This window comes from Pseudorasbora parva, chromosome 21 (assembly GCF_024679245.1).
Source record: "Pseudorasbora parva isolate DD20220531a chromosome 21, ASM2467924v1, whole genome shotgun sequence".
Lineage (NCBI taxonomy): Eukaryota > Metazoa > Chordata > Actinopteri > Cypriniformes > Gobionidae > Pseudorasbora > Pseudorasbora parva.
Window position 1 is genome coordinate 22,117,154 of NC_090192.1, and position 22,072 is coordinate 22,139,225.

Here is a 22,072-nt window from a genome sequence, read left to right on the forward strand (position 1 = left end):
GAGGGCATGGTAGAATGCAAAATCCTGCAATAACAATGCAATGTTTTTCCTCTGAAGTTAAAAAGCTTCAAGCTCTGTCAGCCAGTTGTTTTCTTGCTTTTTTTCCAGGGTTTTGCATCTCTTTTCCCGAAAGAGCTGGATCTGAACACTTGAATCACTTGCGTCTGATTTACAAATGAACAAAAGAAAGGCAGAAGCGGAGCCATATAATGATTTATTTTTAAAGAGAAGCAGGAAACATTGATTGAACGCTGGTGGCAAAGAAACCAATACCACAGTGGCCGGCCTACTTATGCTCTGAAATAGATTGTTAGAGTCTTTGACATTCTCTCGTCGTTTTAGCGAGTGGCTCTGAGTGGATCGTGATTCACCAAGCACCAAGGCAAAACACATCGAGAATGCAATGGAAGGATAATATCAGACGCTTTGCCTTGTTGGCACATCACTCGCCTGAGGAAATATGTTATTATTATGCCACTGTCGTCGAAAGGCCAGGACACTACAGGTGGCATTATTGTGGCACAACTCAAGAAATTGGAAGTGCCCCCACTCTGCCAAGAATCGGAAACTGTAATTGGAACAAAACAGACTCACAAAACCATAAACAGCACTGCCTGTGGCACTCCATCTTGTGTGGCGGCCGATAAGAAGGTGCATTTTTCCAAGAGATGAGCCGAGTTGAGAATACCCAGAGAAAGACAGTGACTAACAGCCCTGCTTTGCTTCCCACTCTATTGACTGAGATTGAAGGTGGCCGACTTTGACCTACCGCCACTCCCAATCCTTATTAATCTCCAACAAGAAGCAGGAAGAATCCTGTGTGCACCAGAAATGAGAAACTGCTACTCTGCTGAACAGAAATGCTTTACAGGGTCCAATCTATCATGTGGAGTAGTTATGACTCATATATGCACACTGCACATCCAGTAGCTGAAGATAAACAGACCCTTTGCACTTGCATAGATATTCGTGTTTTGATGCAAACGGAGCACATGGCAAGAGAAACCGTTCCTCCAAAACATTTAGGTTAGATCAGTTACATTGTACTTTGAAAATCGTAATATCTTACAACCGCTTTTTGGAAATTAAAGTCTCATTCAACCGAGCCAGTGAAGATGTTAGCACTGCAGACTCTAGGTCATAAAAGCTATTATAGTCTGCGTTCAGAGTACACGAAAATTGGATTTCATACTATTCAGCTAAACAATCACTCCAAGGTGATCCCTTTTCAAGCTGCCGTAATTCTGCTCGTATAATTACCTTCGGCACAAGCACACACCTACTAGCCATAGTTTGTTATGCCATCCCTTAAACTGTAGAGGAAATACTGCCTTCAGGGACAGGGATGAAGCATGCAGCTCATCTCTTAAGCACATTTAACGGCTCGTTACCCCACCGCTCGTTTCAGGCAACACGACACTCCTTGGTCAGGTGCCATTCTCTAATGTGCTGGAAATGAGCCATGAGCCTCTACAGTCCTTAGACAGCGAGTATGGCATGCTCAGGGGGCCATTTTGGTTCCGAAAGGCACGCAGCAATGCCTTAAACAGGAAGAGAATCTAAACTTAGACTGTTGCTTTTGCAATTAACAGTGCCCTGTTTAGTCCTGCTGAAACATTTAAAGATAACAAAGGGAATTAACTGTAAATGAAACAAGGGTTTTGAAACCTCCAAATGTGTCAAATGAAATACTGCATGTCGTGTATAGCATTTCTGAGAATTTACTGCATTTCAGACTTACACAGAAAAGGCTTTGGCCGTACAAGGTTATTTGCCACTAGCATGAAGAGAAAAAAGAAGAAAAAAACCTCAATGAGCATTCCAGGAAAAGTGAAACTTTCAAGGTCCACCTCTAGTGTAGAGGTATAGAAAGATTTGGACCACAGAGGAAACTAACTCTGATAGAGGTGGATTTAAGGTACATAAAGAAACATTTAATGGCAACGATTTACAGTAAAAACAGACAAATATAACTTTGAAAGTCTTGAAATTTATAAAATATCTGAACTGTAATAAATACCTCAACCAAGTCGACATTACACTGAAATGTGAGTCACTATAACACAATTTGTTTCACATCTATCCATCATGTGTACAAGAAGGCACAGAAGAACCTATACCGCAGAATCAAGGGGCTGCTGGGCGTCACGTGACGTCATCAAAAGAAACAATCGTTTAGAAAGCTCTGGACCAACTCTGCGGGTTGTAGATGTTACACCCTCTCCGCGACGAATGAGTAAATCTGACAGCAGACCAACTCTCTCATGCTCCGATTTGCACCGTGCATATGCCTACAAGTAACAAATATACATACATGCATACATGAGCCATTTGTTAATTTGCTTGCCGATAACGTGTTGTCTTTATGTTGTTAAGACATTTCATAATTAAAAACCTTTAACCTGAGCAAGGAGCCGAGGAGACGGGTAGGCACTGAGTATAGCACTGGCCATATCAGGGCTGACACGGTTCAACTGCTGTATTTGTCTCTTCCAAACCTGCAGAAGGCCGTTCCCTGTGCGGTCCACCTTCTGACCCCCTGCCCACTCACTCTCCAAACAAAATGTGAATCCCGTCTTCTCTCGCTCCCGCCTGGGAAGAATAAACATATACAAAAGTAAAAAATAAACAGCAATATCTAAAGATACAGCTGGCTGGAAAGCGATAAATATGAAAACAGTATCTTCCCACTCACTTGAACGGCGCCTCGGCTACTGCTTTGGTTGACATGGTAATATAATCAGTGAAGTCCTTCCAGGTAGAGAGGAAGCGAACCTGCACACCAGTTTGCAGCTGCAAGTTCACCAAAGCCTGATGGACAGGTGAGGGAAGAAAGACTGAGTTGAAGCAGAGGACCTCAAATGTGGCCATGAATTTATATTGACTGCCAACGAGGTGGTTCAGCTTACCTCCTCAACCTGCACTCGCGAGACCTCTGGAAGCTGATTGATATCGTCCTTCTTTCTTCTCTTTTTCTGACCTCCCTGAAGTCCCACGTTCTTTTCCTCACCTAGCACTGCCTCACGGAATTTCTTCTGACATTTTGAATTCTGGGATCTGCATAAGAGCATTTAATGCTAATTTAAGCAACTATAAACTTCATTAGATTGTCAAAAAAAATCATCAACATGCATGTACTAATGCAAATCTTTGTTTTATGATTATCACTGATTAATTCTTGGGTAAAAAGCATCATAAATATCTTAGCATTGAATGTTTAAAAAAAGTTTCAAGTTAAATAGTTTTACATTTGAATTCCGATACATTAAAGCTTGTATAGCTTTGTATGCTTGAAGCTTGCATATTTGTAAAACCATATAAATAAAATCTCCATAAAACTGTCAAACAATATAACAATGTCTGACACTCTCAGTATGTCACTCACCTGAAGTACTTCTCTATGTCAATCACGACCAGACTGAGGCTTCTGCCTGGGTTCCTGCTCTTAAGCCCCTGGATCCAGGCAGTAAGAGATATGCCGCTTTCAGTCAATACACCGTTGCTTTGCATCTACATTAAAACAGAAAAGCACCACAAAAGAAAGAAAGCCCAGTGTTTCCCATTAGTTACCTAGACTCTGGAGACCCGCCATAGTCTAATCTGTGCTACCGGTGTTTCATATGACCCGAAAATACTTTAAATATAATACTTTCAAGACTTTTTTTGTGCCTTTGCTTTGGCAAAGTATCTATCAAATGAACTAAAAACTATAATCTCTGTGCCCTTGTCAAATTGCAAAAAACTGCACTTTTTTGAAATAACACCACTTTGACTGGCGGGTAGAATTCTGCTGCGGAACTCGATTCAGTGTAGGCTCGGCAGAGGTGCGCATTGAGGGCGGACAGAGTACCACAAAGGCAGTTGCTTACAAGCACCCTTTCTGAAACCTAAAATGACCCTATGGCAGTGGCCAGGAACTTATGGCTTGCAAGCCACACTTGGCTCTTTGACAAAAATCATGCGGCTTACACACTGTAAAAAATGCTCTTCTTATTTAGTTTTTTTTTTTCTTGTTTCCAGTCCAAATATCTAAATATTCTTAAATCAAGATGCATTTTCTAGATAACTAAAATGACATAACATTTTTTTTCTTGTTTTGTTAAAAATATAATCAAAATGAAGTGCGTTTTTGCTTAAAACAAGCTAAATTATCTGCCGATGGGGTGAGAAAAATAATCTTATTTCTGTTGGGGACGGAAACAAGAAACAAGATTTCAATCAGAAACAAGATTATTTTTCTCATCCCATTGGCAGATAATTTAGCTTGTTTTAAGCAAAAAATCACTTTATTTTGATTGTATTTTCAACAAAACAAGAAAAAATATCTTATGTTGTTTTACTGATCTAGTAAATGCATCTTGATTTAAGAAATGTTAGATATTTAGACTAGAAACAAGACAAATTTACTAAGTAAGAAGAGCATTGTTTGCAGTGCAAGCCAAGCCCTAGGTTCCTGACCACGTCCAGGTCTCACCCATTACCAAAAAAATATTGATAAAAAATTTGACACATCACTAGAGATCAGCTTTCTGCAGAAAAAGCATCCAATAACAATTCCTTTTGTTGTATAGCCTACCAAAGTTAATGAAAAGTTTGGAATAATAATATATTTCATGTTGAACCGACCAAAGTGTGTGTTCGGTGCTGTTTGTGAGTGTCACAGCAGAAATCAATGGCAAACCACTTACATTTCTATGATAACCTAGAGCTCCTGCACTCAGATTCAAGCAGCTACATAGCTTGTTTGTGGTAATGGTGAGAACTATTTTAGAACAGCAGCAAAAAAATTAAGTGACTGGACCAAAACATATTCTTTTATATAAACTAAAGCTCTGCTGTGCCCAGAGACTTTTCAAAACATTTCACCGGGTACTTTCACTTTTGCCACAGAGACCTTTTATGTTCTATAAATGTGTCATATTTATGATAATCTATGCAGCTTTCAGTAAAGTCACCAATAACGAAACATGGAGAGCTGAATTCGCTACTGACAGAATGCTTTGTGTGAACACTCTGAGCGGAACACAGACAAGCATAGTAGCCTTTGTCTTCGGTTATGCCTAAACTGTCAAATACATACAGAAATATGTCAAACTTGGTGAGTATTCACATAAACACAGTCATGTAAGCATTGGATGTAAGCACTGTGCACTGTTCTTCACTCACTTACACACAAAAAGAGACTTTATGCTTCTCAGATGGTAACTGTGAAGTGTGACTGTGAAGCCCTGCACAATTCATTTATTAACTTTTTATTTATTGATTGTTGTATGTTTACAATTATTTAAATGTTTTATAATATTATATTACTTGCTAATAAAACTAAAATGAACCAATCATTCTTATGGACTTCGTGATCAAGCGCACATGGTGGCCATTGTAAGTCCACAAGACCGTAGGTGCATGTGAAGTGACAGGGCCATTTGAGAAAAGGCCAATGAATGCAGTGAATTCCATTAGTTGCCATTAGTGTTCCATTAGTTTAGTGTGCATTTGGGAACATAGTGGGCACCAGTTATGCTATATTTACACATTTGCATAATGTCCAACATTTTTGTAGGAAGATGATTACAGAATTTCACTAGACTTGTAATGAGATACTTTTGTAAACCTTTTGTTTTCACAGAAATGGTAGCTTTCACCCAAAATTAAAACTCAAATGCAGTTTCCATCTAAATAAAAGCTCAAAGGTTGATCTCTTACCATTGTAATTATGACAAAAGTATTGTAATTTTCCTACTGTAGCATAAGGTAAAAAAATATACTATTTTACTACTATGTAATAGTGCATTTGTTTTACAATATACAGCTATTACTATCACAGGAATTATAATATAAACATTTTGTTTTTATTATTATTATTATTATAACATTTTAATTATTCAGAATTTACTCAACCCTCTTTTTTAACCTTTAAAGTTCAGGTAAAAGTCAATTCAACAAACGTTTTTCTTTGTTCAGTTTGCACACTGAATATAAGTTTTGAATAGAATTTTTTTTTAGCTTTTAATGTTGAACTCTCAAAATGCAACAGATTCATGAATTTTACTTTAAAATGTAAAAAATAAATAAATAAATACCCCCTAGAGAAAATTAGGTTCCCCCCAGTGATCCCTCACAAAATCCTGAAACACTATGCTGTCAAAATTCTGGGACATGCATTTCTCAAAGATTAAGAAACAGGACATTTTAAAGAGCTTATGGATCATTTTTACATAATTCAGAGTTGATCCCATAATTGTATTCATTACCCTTAATTGCTCTGACTCTACTTAAAAAGGTCAAAACTGTTGTTGTTTTTCTGCTGCCCTTTTGGCCACAAAACTCTTTTAATTTCAAATTTAGTTGTCGTATCATACAAAAAGGGCACATCCAGCAAATCAAATAATTATCCTATTAATGGTTAATTAAGTAATCATAAATGTCCAATAGGAAATCACACCATGCTATAACCGGTCCACCAAGCATAATGTGCCTACCTTGCAGTAATTGTTAATCATGGTCACAAAGTCATCCACTGGAACTTGGATTACAGTATGCGAGTCTGGAATGGACATAACCTCACCAGTCTGCAAACAAAACAAATGTAAATTTCAATTCAATTATTTCAACCTTTTTGAATCCAAGGCCCCTCTTTGTTTGAGACAAAACACAAAATGCTTTCTGACTAAGCCAATATGTAACTGTGGCACGTCTAATGTAATAAAACAAATAAACAAAAAAATATGATATCAGTTTAATGCTGTGCATCTTTGTTTAGAATTAAGATTACACCATGTTAATAAACCTTCATTTAAATGGCACAGAACTTATTGGGGCTCCCTTTGGAAGATTGCCAAGGTTCCCTAGTGGGAACCAGCCCCAAGGTTGAGAACCATTGGTATAGTTTTTCCCAATTTCTACTATGGCTGTACTAGAATAATCGAATATTCGTTCGGTGAGGTGGCATTCGATTTTCAGTTCGATATTCGATATTCGTTTGTTTGTTTTTACACGTGACTTCCGTCGCGGACTCATTCTCACTCATGCTTGAACAACCCGTTGGCGAACGTAGTGATTTATTTAATCTCATACTGAATAGTTACAAATTGCCCAAGACCTCAGCTGTTTGGGAGCACTTTAAATTAAGTGAGGATGACAAGACAAAGGTAGTGTGTCAAATATGCAATTTGAAACTGGCCTACCACAACAGCACCACAAGTTTGAAAAATCACCTGAGTTCTGTAAGTAGCACGCAGCAAAAAAAAAAACTGCTTTTATGCGCTTAATTTGCTATGATAAATAGGCTAATTGCAAATACGACACTATTTAAAAACATACAGCAGCACAGGCTAATAATAATTTGTTTATAGGTACATCCACAGGTATCGCAGCCATCAACATGCTCAACAAAACCCAAACCTTCACAGCAGATCCTGGAATTCCGAAAACCGTTAACAGAGAAAAGAAAGAGAGAGATAACAGATGCCATAGTAGAGTTTGTCGCTATGGATATGAGGCCCGTTAATGTAGTTGAAGGCGAAGGCTTCAGAAAATTAATGAAGATAATGGAGCCAGACTACACTACACTGTGTTTTGTATCACTTGTGCACTGTCCGTTTTCAGAGCATAAACCTGCCCGTGTAATGCGTACCGGAAACTGTTCTATTTAAAAGATTATTAAATGTTTATTAATATTTAAAGAATGTGTGCCACCTGATCATATTGCACCAAATGCAACACTGCACTCCACTGGGTCTGCCGCAACACAATTACGATGCCGAAGAGTGAAACGTGAAGTCGTGAAAGATGACACAAATGCAAACCAACACTATTATTATATATTTAGCCCCACCCACCAAAGCTTCGAATATTCGATATTGATTGCCACCTAAGCTTCGAAGCTCAAAAAATGGCATTCGAAACAGCCCTAATTTCTACCCAGATTTGAGACGAAGCATCTTCTTTATCTACAAACGTTAGATAAACATCTTATAACTATATATTCTAGTATTTGAAATGTTAATGTAAATGGTAAAAAAAAAAAAAAGTGTTTATAAAGTTATATAATTATAAAGTGTTTATAATTAAGATTACACCATGTTAATAAACCTTCATTTAAATGGCATATAAATTATTGGGGCTCCCGTGACCTTATACTGTTCATATTTTTCTTCATATTTTTATTCTTAGAATATTTTTATTACCGTGTTGTATTGTATTGTTTATGTGCACTGGAAGCTTCAGCACCAAAAAAAATTCCTTGTGTGTGAAAGCACACTTGGCAATAAAGCTCTTTCTGATTCTGATTCTGATTTGGAAGATTGCCAAGGTTGAGAACCATTGGTATAGTTTTTCCCAATTTCTACCCAGATTTGAGACGAAGCATCTTCTTTATCTACAAACATCTTATAACTATATATTCTTGTATTTGAAATGTTAATGTAAATGGTAATTGTAGATGTCAATGTAAAATGTAAACTTTCAGTTATTCTTTAAAAACACACACAAAAAAACACTGTTAAGTGTAATCTTTAACATTTAAAATGCTATTAGTTTGTAGTGTTTTTTTTTTTTATTTGTTTAGAAAAAATATATTTTTAATTGTATTGTTCAGCCGTGAAAGGAACATTATTGATTTATTATAATGTATCACTGTCTGCACCTCAAAGCCAATGACAAGGAATATGACTAAAAGTCGTATTTGTATGTGTAGAGGGATGTCGTGCCTGTGGGCATGGTGAGTGTCTAGCCCAAGTGACACTACGAGGAAGAGTCTGCTTCTCTATGGCACAGTTGCAGCCCATAGCGTGTAGGGAAGTCAGGAGAGCACCACCGCCTTCCAGCTGCAGCAGGCCTATGGGGGAGAGACAGCTAATCAATACTAATCCATTCAGCAAATGCAGCTTAATACCTCATGCCAGTGCTTTTTAACAACTCAGGAAAAGTATCAAAGCGCACAGAGCACTGAAAGCAACTGTGACAGCAAAGATGAGCACTGCAGGCACACACTGCCACCTACCTGGGTCGACAGTCACCACCATGTGTTTGATGCACTCCTCTGGCCTTAGGGCTTTCACAGCATCAGCCAGAGCTTTCTTCCCTATTCTCAATCTCTCCTTCTCTTCCTGCTGATGCTCTCGCATTGCTCGTTTCCTCAGGGCTTCCTGTCTGCCAGCCTCCACTTCTGCTGGGGTTTTCTTGCGTTTGGCCAGGTAAGCCCCATTCTCCGCTTCAGGTGAAGGTTCTTTTGTGATGTATGGTGCATCGTTGTTTGAGCTACAGTGCCTTGTTATATTCCTACAGATCTTGTTATGTTCAGCTGGCTGGGCCTCGGGGTTGATATGATGTGCTGGAACAACTGAGAGGTGTGAATATCCATTAGGAACCACATTGGTAGCCCGAATCTCCTCTGCAGCAGTGTCTGCTGTACCCAAACCACGTTGTTTCTGTTTCAGTCTCACAGCTAAGGGAATGATGGCCTCCTCCTCGCTGTCACTACTGACCATCAACACGTCACTTTTAGCAGCTCCAGTGCAGGCATGGACCTCTAGAGTTGAAATTGGATCAGCAACAGGAACCATTTCTGTGTCTGAACTGTCTAAAACCACCAAGTTGGCCTGTCTGGATTTTGACTGTGAGAAATCAAACACAGGCAGATGTTCTGAATCACTGGAGTCGCTGTCACTTAGGAGGAATCCAGGTCTACTGATGCAGGTCATGCTGAGCGGTCATCCAAAGATCTGCAATCTGAAGGAAATTCCATTTAAAGCACATGCAAGTCTCAACAATAGAGATTTTCTGATATAGTTTAGATCTGTAAATGCCCTACTGATATTTCTTCCCTCCAGTAGTAAATAATAAAAAGTGTGTGTGTGTGTGTAGTTTTATATTATATTAATACAATATGTAACCCTGGACCGCAAAACCCGCCATTAGTCGCACGGGTATATTTGGAATTATAGCCAACAATATGGGACAAAATTATTAACATTTATTTATCTTTTAAATCAACGGTTCCCAAACTGGGGTGCGCAGACTGTCCACCGGGGGTGCGCGAGAGAATGTTTGTAATGGCAGAAAATTGTCTCTTTTTTATTTTACGTATCTAACTTGGATAAAATTCACATGTCAGAGTATTATTGATAAATACAAATTTCACATTACAAGCTGTAGTGAATTATAGTAAATCATATTTTTATTTCATTTTACAAGCGTGTCAAAGCCCTGCCCTTTTCATTTTTGGTCGAAAGAAAAGTGTGTTTTTTTTTTCTTCACTGAGCACTTTCTCTGCAGTCCGAGCATGATTCACTGCAAGCTCATTCTCACTCAGGTAAATAATTAACACCATCACCGCTTACAGTATATGTGTTTTATTGAACTAAATACATGACAATCGGCTAAAACTAATACGCAGGTTACTTTTCTGAACAAAAGCGCTCTCGAGTCCGTGTTTCTCTCACTGTTTAAGTGAATTGCGGCACAGTTCGGCGCGCAATATTTTTTACAGTCTATGGCCAAGGGGGTAATCTAGCACTCAGAAAGCGTTCCACCCATAGGGGCGGCCATTGCTAACCAAGCCATCACCTGCTGTTAGCATCCCATTGACTCCCATTCATTTTTGAGTCACTTTGACAGTGAATAACTTTACATCTGAGGCATTTAAAGACTCCATTTGTCCATTGTTTATTTCTAAAGAAACACGACAATGCATAAAATGCTCCATTCCCTTGTATCTTACACTATCGCCCCGTAGAAGCTGTTTTTGTAAAAATAGGCTAACGATTGCGTCATAACCACAAGACTCTGTCGCACAGTTGCGAAATTACAGTATAGACAGGAGGAGACGCTCAGAAACAATCTTTTACTGTCTATGAGGCATAAAGTCCGATAAAGTCAAGGGAGAAGAATGGGGAGAAGCCGATAGTGAACCAAAAGCAACGGGAGAAAATATTTAAACAACGTGATTCAGATTTCACTTTCCACAACGACTAGAAGACCTACAGCTGTCAGACAGGGGGCTCACGTCACATCTACGTCGTCAAGCTCAGTCTGAGCCTGCGCAGTTCGCTCAGCCATCAGGAAGTAAATGCCTCCTGATTGTCCTCATTTTCGGCCGTTGAAGTCAATGGGATAGCTCTGTCCATTTCTTTTACTGTCTATGTCTATGGCACGCACACACAAAATACTGGCAGTTCAATGGGGAACGTGCAGCTCTTAAAGGGGCCACACTATATTCTTACTCGTGGAATATGGACGTTGTCCAGGTATGGTGTGGTAGCTAAACTAAGCATTTCATATTTGGCAGCTGTTTTAGTATTAACATGTTAAACTACCGATAAAAATAATCAGGCAAACTAATAAACCTTTGTTTAATTTATAATGTGATAATTAACTATACTGTCAATGTAAGGGGACAAGAAACATTAATGAATATGTTTTCTTCAGATAAAAAAATATTCTAACTATAAATGTATCTTGGTTGCGTCCGAAATCGCGTACTTCCATACTATATAGTATGCGAAAAACAGTACGCGAGCAGAGTAGTATGTCCGAATTCATAGAATTCGAAAAACAGTATGCGAAAAGTACCCGGATGGCATACTACTTCCGGCGAGATTATGAAGTGCGCATACGATGGACACTTTACTATCCCATGATGCCACGGGAGAGAGGAGCTGGCGTTATATTTGAAAATGGCGGAAAACGGAGATGCAGCTGTTTTCAAGTGTAAGTACTTTATAAACAATTTTTTGTTTATTTGTGGTTAAATTGTGTTTGTTTAACATCATATAAGTAAACGACTGTCTTGTTAGAAGTTTATATGATGTAAAGTAAGGGTGTCCTTTTCCAGCCAATTCAGAAAAATTATAGTTTTATCATTATTAGACTAATGTAAATCAGCTACCGATAGCACTGTTTTCACAAAACAAAGACGTTCGTTGTTTAGCAGTTTAATGAGATAATTACACAACTTCAGTAAATTAAAACGATGTATTTCTCCTTTACCAGTGTTGATATTATCAAAATGTTGTTGGTTACACAGCAAACTGCTGTTAACAAGTTTAAATTACCTCAGCTTGTCCATGTACGTTACCGTTAGCATTAATAAACTGACCATGGTTCATCACATGTTAATCTCTGTGTTGATTTTGCAGGGGCTGATGAACACCCACCCGTGTTTTAACCAAGAAGTGAGAGAAAGAAAAGATTCCTTCGGCTACTAGAAATAATTGCTAAACAATGATGATAATAAAGAAATCAAATGATACAGTGTCTCCTTTCATTTGTTTGTAAATTCACCGTCATGCTGTTTAGCAAGTTATATTACAAAACACTTAATTCCTAGGGCTTTATAGTAGCTATATTGTCAGTGGTAAATTGCTAATATATGGCCTTGAGTATTTTTTTTAAAGCGTTCTGTATGTGTTGCTGGTTTTTGAAACGAGCTAATTGCACGTGTATCTGAAAAATATGCTGTCTAACTCTGAATACGAGTGCTGCACTCTAGAGAAAAAAACACTCCAGACACCATTAAAATGTATTTGCTTTATTTTTGTGTATTTAACTTTCAAATGGATTCGTAGGATACAAAGCTTAAAATAAAATCACATAATTTTGCCGTACATAGCGTTAAACACCACCAAAAGGAAAGGTATTAAAATGTTTTTTTATTATAGTGTCATCACGAGGAAAGAAGTTTAACTTAAGCAGCTTCGGTAAGGTAACTTTCACAGGTTTCAAAAAGATCTAAAAGGACTTTGATAACTAGTAATCTCATTTATAGGGCATCACTTTAAAATAGTTCAATAACGTTAAAGTTATATGTTTCTTTTAAAGTGTGTACAAGATGAAGACTACGATCTCGGTAATTTTTGGATTTACTCTTGAAGTAAATAATTTGTAAAACATGAAGCTCAAATATGTGATATGTAACTATAATTTCAAATGTTTGGCACACAAATTCACACTCAGCCTAAGCCGTTGTGCCAGTGGTTGGTGGGTGTCGCCTCTAGGGACCACTGTAGCTCCATTAATAGAGACACGCACACACATTTGTTTCTGAGGTAATATTTAAAAGCTAAATACATTATAATACTTGCATTATTTGAGAAATTCCGCACAAGCTCTCGACGTAGGCGTGACCTGCGAGGAGCTGACCGACGCCTCCTCTGGATTGTGAGCTCGAACGATGTAAAAACGCAGATAAAAGCGAAGCAGATCTAAAAACATCGCTGGGGAATGTGTGCAGTCGGTGGAATGGGCTCTTTAAATCTCCGCGCTGTCATGACGGCGTCTATCACGTGACAATTCCATCATGGCGCATGTAGTACGTCCGACTCCATTCATACTACCCGTATTCATACTATATAGAACGTACTTTTTTAACGGTCGCGAAGTACGTTCTAATTCAAATGTAGTACCTACTCACATAGTACGCGATTTCGGACGCACCCCTTATGTTTGTTGAATGCATTAAGAGGGGAAGAGACAGGGCAAAATAAGGAGTGATGGAGATGAGGAGAGAATTGAGAAATGATTTACTGCCCACTGACTTAGTTTTAAAGCTATTTATCATATTTTTTTGGCTTTCAAATGTCTTAGAATGCTCATATGTAGATCAGAAAATTAAAAAAAATTATCAGGGGAGCATGCCCCCGAACTCTATACTGTATATATATATATTACAACTCAAATGTTGATTTTTTTTTCTTATATACAGAGGATATTTGTATTTAGTTATTGCTATTAAAAATCTTATGTTTAACCGAAATAAGGTGGTGGGGGTGCTTGACAGGTATCAAACATTAGAAAGAGGTGAGTGCTACAAAATGTTTGGGAACCACTGTTTTAAATCATTAGGATATTAAGTACATTTTGTAAATGTCCTACCGGAATTATTTATAAAAAAAATTGTAGTAAAATGCATTGCTATTGCTAATGACTTTAATTGGACAACGTTAAAAGCAATTTTCTCAATATTTAGATTGCAGAATTTTAAATAGTTGTATTTTGACCAATATAATTCTATTCTGTCCTATCCTAAAAAAAAGGTTTTAGTTTTCTTTTTTATTACGTGTATGACTGTTTTTTTGGTCCAGGGTCACATAGCCTATGTAAAAATATTTAATTATATCTTCTTTTTCACAACATTTATCATTTGTAACATTTCTTTTTATTTCACACACTTTTTTCTTAATATGCAGCTATAATTTAACTTCAAAACAGATTCACAAATTTACAAACACAAATGATATACGTTACCATGAATAGTTCACCAATTTTAACCCATTCTCACTGATGTTCTCAACACTGCCACAAATCATTCTGAGTTTCAACCAAATCTAATATGCCAGCAAGCCTGGCAAATGATATTTAAATAGGGCGAATCCACAGCCATGTTCAATATAACAAAAGTTGCTACAGACATTACTAGTCTTGTACTACTGTGAAATCATACTATTATTTAGCCTACTATCACTATTTCCTTCAAACGGTGTACAAACACTGTAGTAGTATCTACAAACTACGTAGTATCCTTTAAATAAGAACAAAATTAAACACAACATTTACATTCATATTTTCTTCAAACAGGTCAGCGCGGACTTCAGTCACAACCACGAACAGAACCGACGCATGTGACTCCAGGTAACGTTAACTATTGTTTACATTCACACCATAGCACACACGAACAGAAAGACAGCACAGCAGCAACAAGTTTTCAACTCAGTATAGCAGACCACATAAAATATCAAGGTACAAATGCTCATGTAATTCATCATCCTCTCATACACTTCTATTGTAGTTGTAATAAGCAATATTCACAAACGTACATAGTCTTCTCTTTACTCACGCCAAACAAATTCTCCTGTGTTTCGCGGGTTCTTGTTCTGAAGCTGAAGGAGGATCACGGGAGCGCGCCCGCTGCGTCACACTCACGTCATTCAAGATGGCGGCGCTCGCGTCCTTGATGCTGCAATCCAGAGCCTGTGAGTAGAATGAGTTTTTCTTTTTTTTCTCGAATTGTATCACGTATATTGTAAGTAAGGTGTACATAATAGGTGCCGATGTGGAATAATTAAGCCTTTTATCATTTGGCTTTCTGTAATGTGAGTGTGAGCGTTGGTAGTAGTATGCTAAGCCACCATTTCCTAACAGCACAGTGAGCATGTGTTAAATGTTGACAGCAGCAGCAGCCGCAAAGCATAAACTGACTGATTATTCTTATGTTTTGTTTATGGTAATGGATTACCATAATATCCAGGGTATGAAATGGTTTGTTTAATACCCGGTACACATCAAACTAATGGTTATGACCTGAAGAAAACTTACAACATCATCCCTGTTTTTTGTTTGTTTGTTTTTTGTCTTTGCAGGCATTCTGTTCAGTCAAACACCCATAGTTGTACTGACGAGATTTGCTTCTAAGAAGTCAGGAGGAAGCAGCAAAAACCTAGGAGGAAAGAGTGCTGGCCGCAGATTCGGTTTCAAGAAACAAGATGGTACTTTTTTTTCCTGCTGACCTTCATATGATATGAAAAACTATCACTATCAACTATCAACTTTTTTTGCTAGTGTTTGTATACATTCATTTTTCTATCCATCATCATCTTGCATTATAGCACGTTTTGTCTTTCCTTCTTTTTAGGAAACTTTGTACATGCAGGCAACATCCTCGCAACACAACGCAAGGGTCTAATGCGCTGGCAACCTGGAGCTCATGTAAAATAATTACCTATGAATAGCTGTTATACGTGATGTAGCTATGTATGGTCTGGTCAAAACAAACATTTGATTTTTTTAATTAATTTTTTGTACATTACCTATTTATTTATTTTTTCATATTGAAGAATTGTTTTACTTTTTAAATGCTTCAGTACGATGGCCCAGTAGTGCAGCCGTACAGAATTAAAACACAACGGAATCACCACAACACAACAGAAACAAGCCACAATACAACAAAATCGCCACAACACAGCGGAAATGCCCCAACACAACGAAATCCCCACAACACCGTGGAAACAAGCCACAACACAACGAAATTGACCACAACACAACGAAATCACCACAACACAATGGAAAGAAGTCAACAACACAACAGAATTAGTTTTAATTTTTAGTTTTTAACGGAGTTAGTTTTCCTTGCCATTGTTCTATAGATTGGCCAGTGTTACAAAGATATAAACACTATGGTCAGTTTTAAGTGTGTAACCATTGTATATCAACATGAAATATCAAATCAAAATCTCTATCCTGGCACTTAATGCCCAAGGGAACATCTACCAATTCCACCAAGTGGTTGAAACTTATAATTTTAGGAATTAAAATGACATTTTTTATTTTTATTTTTTTCCAAGTCAGGTTTTTTTTTTTACAATACAACCAAGCTGTGGAATTTTAACATGTCTGTTTTTCACTTTAAAAAGTAATTTTAATTCATACAAATGTTATGTTATATGTTTCAACTGCATGATGCAATTGGCAGACGTTCGCTTAGAAATCAAGCGCCATGATAGAGCGAAATATTCAGCTATAATGCATGTAGGTGATTTTGAATTGATATTTAATGTCGATATACAATGGTTGCACACTTAAAATTGATTGTAATGTTTATATCTTTGTAAGACAATCTAGAGAACAATGGCAAGGAAAACTAACTTTACCGTCTTCTAAAGCCCCTTTGAGGTCGGGAGCATTTCCATTGTGTTGATGCTTGTTTCCGTTGTGTTGTGGCGATTCTGTTGTGGCTTGTTTCCGTTGTGTTGTGGTTTAATTTTGTTGTGTTGTGGCGATTTTGTTGTGTTGTGGTTTAATTTAGTACAGCTGCACTACTGGGCCAAGCATACAATAATAGAGCAAAAGCAGCATTTAGCATAATGTCTTATGAAAGTTGCTTTTATTCGTTTTTGAAAATTGTTTTATTATAATGTATTATTTTAACATTTCTTATATGATACAGTATCATCCAATAGTCTGATATCACTAATGAATATATTTAGCTTTTTTTCCCTAATTATATAAAAAAAAGTATAATTCACTCATTACAAATTATATTATCACTATAGCAAATTTGATAACTGACTGTAAAAATATTTAGAATCTTTATTTTTTATGTTAATGCTGCTTTGTTTTAAATTTCTCAAAATCCTAAAACTTTATTGTAAATAGCCAGCATTTCCTTATCTGAAATGAATTTCTCATTCTGTGTCCTCGCAGGTTGGTATTGGAACCAACAAAACGCTTTATGCCCTGGAGGATGGCATTGTCAGATTCACCAAGGAGGTGTACATTCCTCTACCACGAAGTGCCGAAGCCAGGGATGTGATCCCAAATCTTCCCAGGGGGGCTGTTCTGTACAAGACCTTTATCAATATCATTCCTACAAAGCAGGAGAATAAATTTACACTAGTTGACATGGTATAAAAAAGACTGAACTGAATTTTTTGGACTGTAACCCAACCTGGAGTATTTCGATGCACTCCACTCAAATGTGTCTGAAAATGAAGCAGGAAAAATATTTAATTATTTTTTTTTATTTGTACAGTTACCCAATGTTCTACTCTAATAAACATGTTTACTTAACATCGTATGACTTTGTTCGATACCTTGCACACCATGGGCACTATATCATAATATACAAATTAATTTATATATTAATATATATATATTGCAATCTAGAAATATTTGTTCTCCTGAATAAAATCAACATTTGTGGAAAGCTACAAGAAACAATGTTAAGTGTTATTTGTAATCCATTTTACTTTCATAATCTGACATATTTCTGAGTGAAGCAAGATATTGAAAAATGAAAAAGGAATATATTTTATCCATCAGGAATTGATTGAGTGAGTCGTATGGTTGGGAAAGGGGTGACAAATGAAGAGAGAAAAACCAGGAACACGTTATTACATTTAGATAAAAGATAAAGATTTTTACTTTAAATAATAATATGCACCGATAAATTGTTCACAATAAGACCAGGATGTGCTCTGAAAGTAAATGGTCTTTTTAAAATTCGAGTGGAAGTATTAAAATGGCTCAGTCTTTCAGCAGATCAATATAAAGTTACAAGCACTTGTGGCCTTTAAGATCTGCTTTTCATGGAGTATTAAACAGCGCAAACATTGTCCAGTAGTTGAGGTGTTTTAATCTAAAATTCTGCACAGCTTTTGCCTTTAAGGATTTAGGCTGTCTCTCTCCTCTATAAAAACAGACAAGGATATCTTTGTAGGATTTCCCTTAGGGCTCAGGGTGTTGTTCATGTGTATTAGCAGGATTAGGGGAAGTGAAGCTTGAGAGTATCCTTAGGTTGGAGAAAGCCAAGGAGAAATAAGAAGGATTTTTGTACTGGGTAAGAAAAGGTGCCAAATGAGTTGTGGTTGCACCATGTAGCTGCACTCTCTCACATCAAGTAGAATGAGAGGATTAAACATGGAGTGTGCTGACACTTTCCAAGGACAACCACTCGAGCAGGTGCCACTCCATAAGCTTGAAGTTCAAAATCCTTTTTATGATGCAGATGTACAAAATGTTCAAGGAACCTTCATTGTTTGGGAGCTCTTTTCTGTACACTGAATAATAGTAATAAAGAGGCTCAATGCTAATGAAAAACGATGGGGAATTTATTCAGAAAGTAATCAGAGATTCTGAGCAATGCTCTGCGTAATAATCTATCTGGCAGATAATTGTTATTCAGCCCTGAACATCAGCCTGCCACAAATATTTCAGGATGGGAGAGATGCAAATATTGTGTGAGAGCAAAATTTAGTATACACAGTATAAACCCATACATCATTTCAAAAGTCAACTTACGAATAAACATTTAACATCACTAAAGTTTTGTCTAATGACATTGATACAAAATGTAGAGTTATAAAACAAGGTTAATTTTAATCTAAAAGGTATGGTGTTATTGCCATATTTACATAACAATATCCCCTCTTTTCATTGGCATGCTCATCAGGATGGAGTTTAATTGGGATTCATCACCATTTTGTTTTCTGACATTTTCTAAAAAAATAAATAAAATAAATAAAAAACCTTCCCCAACATTGTTCAATGCACAGGTCAACCAATGTGTGCTTAAACAGCTGTAAGCAACATCAGGTAACACAGCAAATGACAATTTGATGGGATAGTTCACCCCAAAAGATTTCTGAAGATCATCTGGTGGTTTTTCAACCAGATGATGTGACATTTTTCCCACTCTCATGTCGTTCTGAACTTGTATAATGAAAACTGCCTACTGTGCCTTTTCCAAATAATGAAAGTCAAAGGGATCTTAAGTTGTTTGGCCTCTAGTTTATCTTCTTTTGTGGTTCATATATGAAAGAACGTCATACAGGTTTGGAACGTCATAAGTTTTTCATACATTCTCAATGTAATGTAACATCTAGATCCGGTAAGGTTTGGAGAAAGGTCATTGGAATCCAATCTGATTCTCATTGGCCTTTTTGCTGAAAACTATTAGATGCTGTTCCATTGTTCACCCCTGAAAGCTACGACCTGGTATTCAGCAAAGGAAGCCTTGTTACGTCTGTCTGCTTTGCTTTGAAAAGAATGACTGTCAACCCCTGCTCTATCTACTCAGTTGCTTAGCAACGGTTGGTGCGTCTCTGAGAAGAGCCCGCTTTTCCCCTGTTTTTTGCATTTCCTCACTCTTTTTTTCTGTACATTTAAACTGGAGTGGAGAATGACGTATGTCCACTCCTGGAGGAGAAAAATAAATAGTTGCCTGAAGGTTAGACTGTATTTTCAAGGGTTTTTGGCAGAACATTGCACATAATATGTTCTGTTCAAATGACAAACAGTGCTACTGATGCCTTGAAAAATTCTGAATGGTTTTATTTATCTTCTCATATATATATATATATACCGGTTAAATGCACCACCACCTCCTTTATAACAGTATATATATATATATATATATATATATATATATATATATATATATATATATATATATATATATATATATATATATATATATATATATATATATATATACTGTTATAAAGGAGGTGGTGGTGCATATATATATATATATATATATATATATATATATATATATATATATATATATATATATATATATATATATATATATATATATATATATATATATATATATATATATATACTGTTATAAAGGAGGTGGTGGTGCATTTAACCGGTTTTAACTGCCTATTCATCAGGCGGGATTTTATAGCATGTTAATGAGAACTCTGTCCAGTCTTTCTCGTCTGGGACTGTTGCTGTGAGACAAACTAAAAGTCATGCAAATGTTAAAGGGGGAGAAACTATGTGTTGAAATGCACAATGCTAATAAGTCACCAAGCACTAAAAGGACAAGTACAAGAGAAAGACAAAAAGAGGCCAGAGAGAGGGGGGGGGGGGGGGGGGGGGGTAGAGGGAGAAGAAAACTAAAAGGAAGGAAAGTTAAAGCAGGGTCTTCGTGGACAGACACAGTCAGAGCATGAAATGGAGCCTCTTGTAGTCTCTCTCATGCATGATTCATTATTACATTTATTATGCTTTACCTGAGGAACAGATAAAATGGCAAATATTGTGCACCTGCCTCTCATTTGGATTCTCTGTGTTTTTACAAGCTGCTTCAGTGGTGAGATGTCTTATCTGCCTTCCTCAGTAATGGATATTATTCTTGCTAATTGTTTTCAAACATAGAGCATTACATTACGTGACTTGTGTTCGTTATTTGTGGATGCATCTAAAATGAATACAATTTGTTTTTGGAACATTTCATGCTTTCCACTAGAATGTTATTGCCCAAAGGGGGCAAAAATTGACCGTGATGGTTTGCGCTGTTACTGGATGCCCACTTTTACGTCAGCATGGCTACAAGCAAGAGGCATCTGTCAGAGAGACGGGAGAGGAGACCTTGCTATGGTGGACAGCGTGAATGTTCAGACCTTCATACAAAATTCCTTTCAACTGTAAGAGATTTTTTTTTCATGCAACAGAAATATAAAAAATGGAACACACACACACACACACACCACACACACACACACACACACACACACACACACACACACACACACACACACACACACACACACACACACACACACACACACACACACACACACACACACACACACAAATATATATTATTTAGAGATTATAGTCTCAAATACAGAGCATTGCAACTGGCTGATCCTGTATTTGTTTTTAATCTGCATGTGTAAATTCCAGAGAAGCCCCAGTTGGGGTCTGGTTGAGAAACGGAATGGAACAGGGTCGGTTAGATGATTTTGAGACTGAAGACAGTGAGACGAAGGAATGTACTTCAATGGCTTTGGCCTCTGGACAATGGACGGATGAACAATGCAATAAGGGAAATTATATTATCTGTGAGAAAAAAATATCAGGTAAGCAAGCTAACTGTTTTACCCCAAATCATATTATCCAAATCTTCATCATAAAGACCAATTCATTGACCAAACAAGTAATTTTCACAGTATTGCACAATCAAAGAAACAGTAACATTTTCGTTAGGACTAAAAATAAATAAATAGATGGATAACTCATAATAATACTACATTATGCCATTAAAAAACAATATTGGTCATTTTGATTTCATTATTGACTTCAGGAGGGGATGACAAAGCCCATCAAATATGTTTTTAGAGACTTATTTACAGCTCACTTTCAGTTAACCCAAGCCATGTTGCAAAACCTTTGTCAAACCTCATAACTGACAGCACTGTCATTCATTTTGTCTATAAAGTGTCTTTGCCATCGCTGGAGAGCTATGTGACAGGTGTGCCACTAATGTCAGGAATTTACACAGTGTCCCAGATGCAACTGCTTCCCTCTGCACCAGACCCAGGACCACATATGGTTGAGGTAAAAAAAAAAAAAACAATCAGCTTATTATTAGGGCTGGGACTCGATTAAAAAAATTAATCTAATTAATTAGAGGCTTTGTAATTAATTAATCGAAATTAATCGCATTTTAATTGCATATAAATATTTGACCTGAGAACAATGAGAAGTAATTTTTCACATGTATTTTTAGTATACCATTGAATAATGACTGAATACAAAAGCTTAATCAACAAAATATTGT

At 36.9% G+C, this 22,072-nt stretch overlaps 3 protein-coding genes across 3 annotated transcripts in view; 2 read left to right on the forward strand and 1 right to left on the reverse strand.

Annotated features, from left to right (window-relative positions):
• Positions 1-203: 203 nt before the first annotated feature.
• eme1 (essential meiotic structure-specific endonuclease 1) lies at positions 204-14,941 on the reverse strand. The gene is made up of 9 exons (XM_067430159.1): positions 14,814-14,941; positions 9,002-9,729; positions 8,709-8,836; positions 6,480-6,569; positions 3,386-3,510; positions 2,910-3,057; positions 2,696-2,811; positions 2,403-2,592; positions 204-2,291 (listed from the first exon to the last, which is right to left on the reverse strand). Exons 2-9 carry the CDS (start codon positions 9,699-9,701, stop codon positions 2,115-2,117), a joined length of 1,674 nt encoding a protein of 557 aa, XP_067286260.1. The 5' UTR covers positions 9,702-9,729; positions 14,814-14,941; the 3' UTR covers positions 204-2,114.
• mrpl27 (mitochondrial ribosomal protein L27) lies at positions 14,852-17,562 on the forward strand. The gene is made up of 4 exons (XM_067430160.1): positions 14,852-14,969; positions 15,357-15,482; positions 15,629-15,702; positions 17,197-17,562. Exons 1-4 carry the CDS (start codon positions 14,930-14,932, stop codon positions 17,401-17,403), a joined length of 447 nt encoding a protein of 148 aa, XP_067286261.1. The 5' UTR covers positions 14,852-14,929; the 3' UTR covers positions 17,404-17,562.
• A 2,903-nt stretch (positions 17,563-20,465) lies between these two features.
• pkd1b (polycystic kidney disease 1b) overlaps positions 20,466-22,072 on the forward strand; it is a 42,828-nt gene continuing 41,221 nt past the window's right edge. Inside the window, exons 1-4 of the mRNA XM_067430220.1 lie at positions 20,466-20,599; positions 20,756-20,933; positions 21,196-21,371; positions 21,731-21,849. Coding sequence (XP_067286321.1) covers positions 20,536-20,599; positions 20,756-20,933; positions 21,196-21,371; positions 21,731-21,849 — 537 coding nt within the window. The 5' untranslated portion in view covers positions 20,466-20,535. The remainder of the gene's footprint in view (positions 20,600-20,755; positions 20,934-21,195; positions 21,372-21,730; positions 21,850-22,072) is intronic.

What these genes read in the sequence shown, in the direction of transcription:
- eme1 (XM_067430159.1), bottom strand. Translation starts at nt 9,701, where the DNA reads ATGACCTGCATCAGTAGACCTGGATTCCTCCTAAGTGACAGCGACTCC. An exon ending in GACACTCACCATGCCCACAG is followed by an intron (nt 6,570 to 8,708) that starts GCACGACATCCC and finishes TTTTGTTTGCAG; the next exon opens with ACTGGTGAGGTTATGTCCAT. An exon ending in CTCCTCGGCTCCTTGCTCAG is followed by an intron (nt 2,292 to 2,402) that starts GTTAAAGGTTTT and finishes TGTTACTTGTAG; the next exon opens with GCATATGCACGGTGCAAATC.
- mrpl27 (XM_067430160.1), top strand. Translation starts at nt 14,930, where the DNA reads ATGGCGGCGCTCGCGTCCTTGATGCTGCAATCCAGAGCCT. An exon ending in GATGCTGCAATCCAGAGCCT is followed by an intron (nt 14,970 to 15,356) that starts GTGAGTAGAATG and finishes TTGTCTTTGCAG; the next exon opens with GCATTCTGTTCAGTCAAACA. An exon ending in CGGTTTCAAGAAACAAGATG is followed by an intron (nt 15,483 to 15,628) that starts GTACTTTTTTTT and finishes CCTTCTTTTTAG; the next exon opens with GAAACTTTGTACATGCAGGC.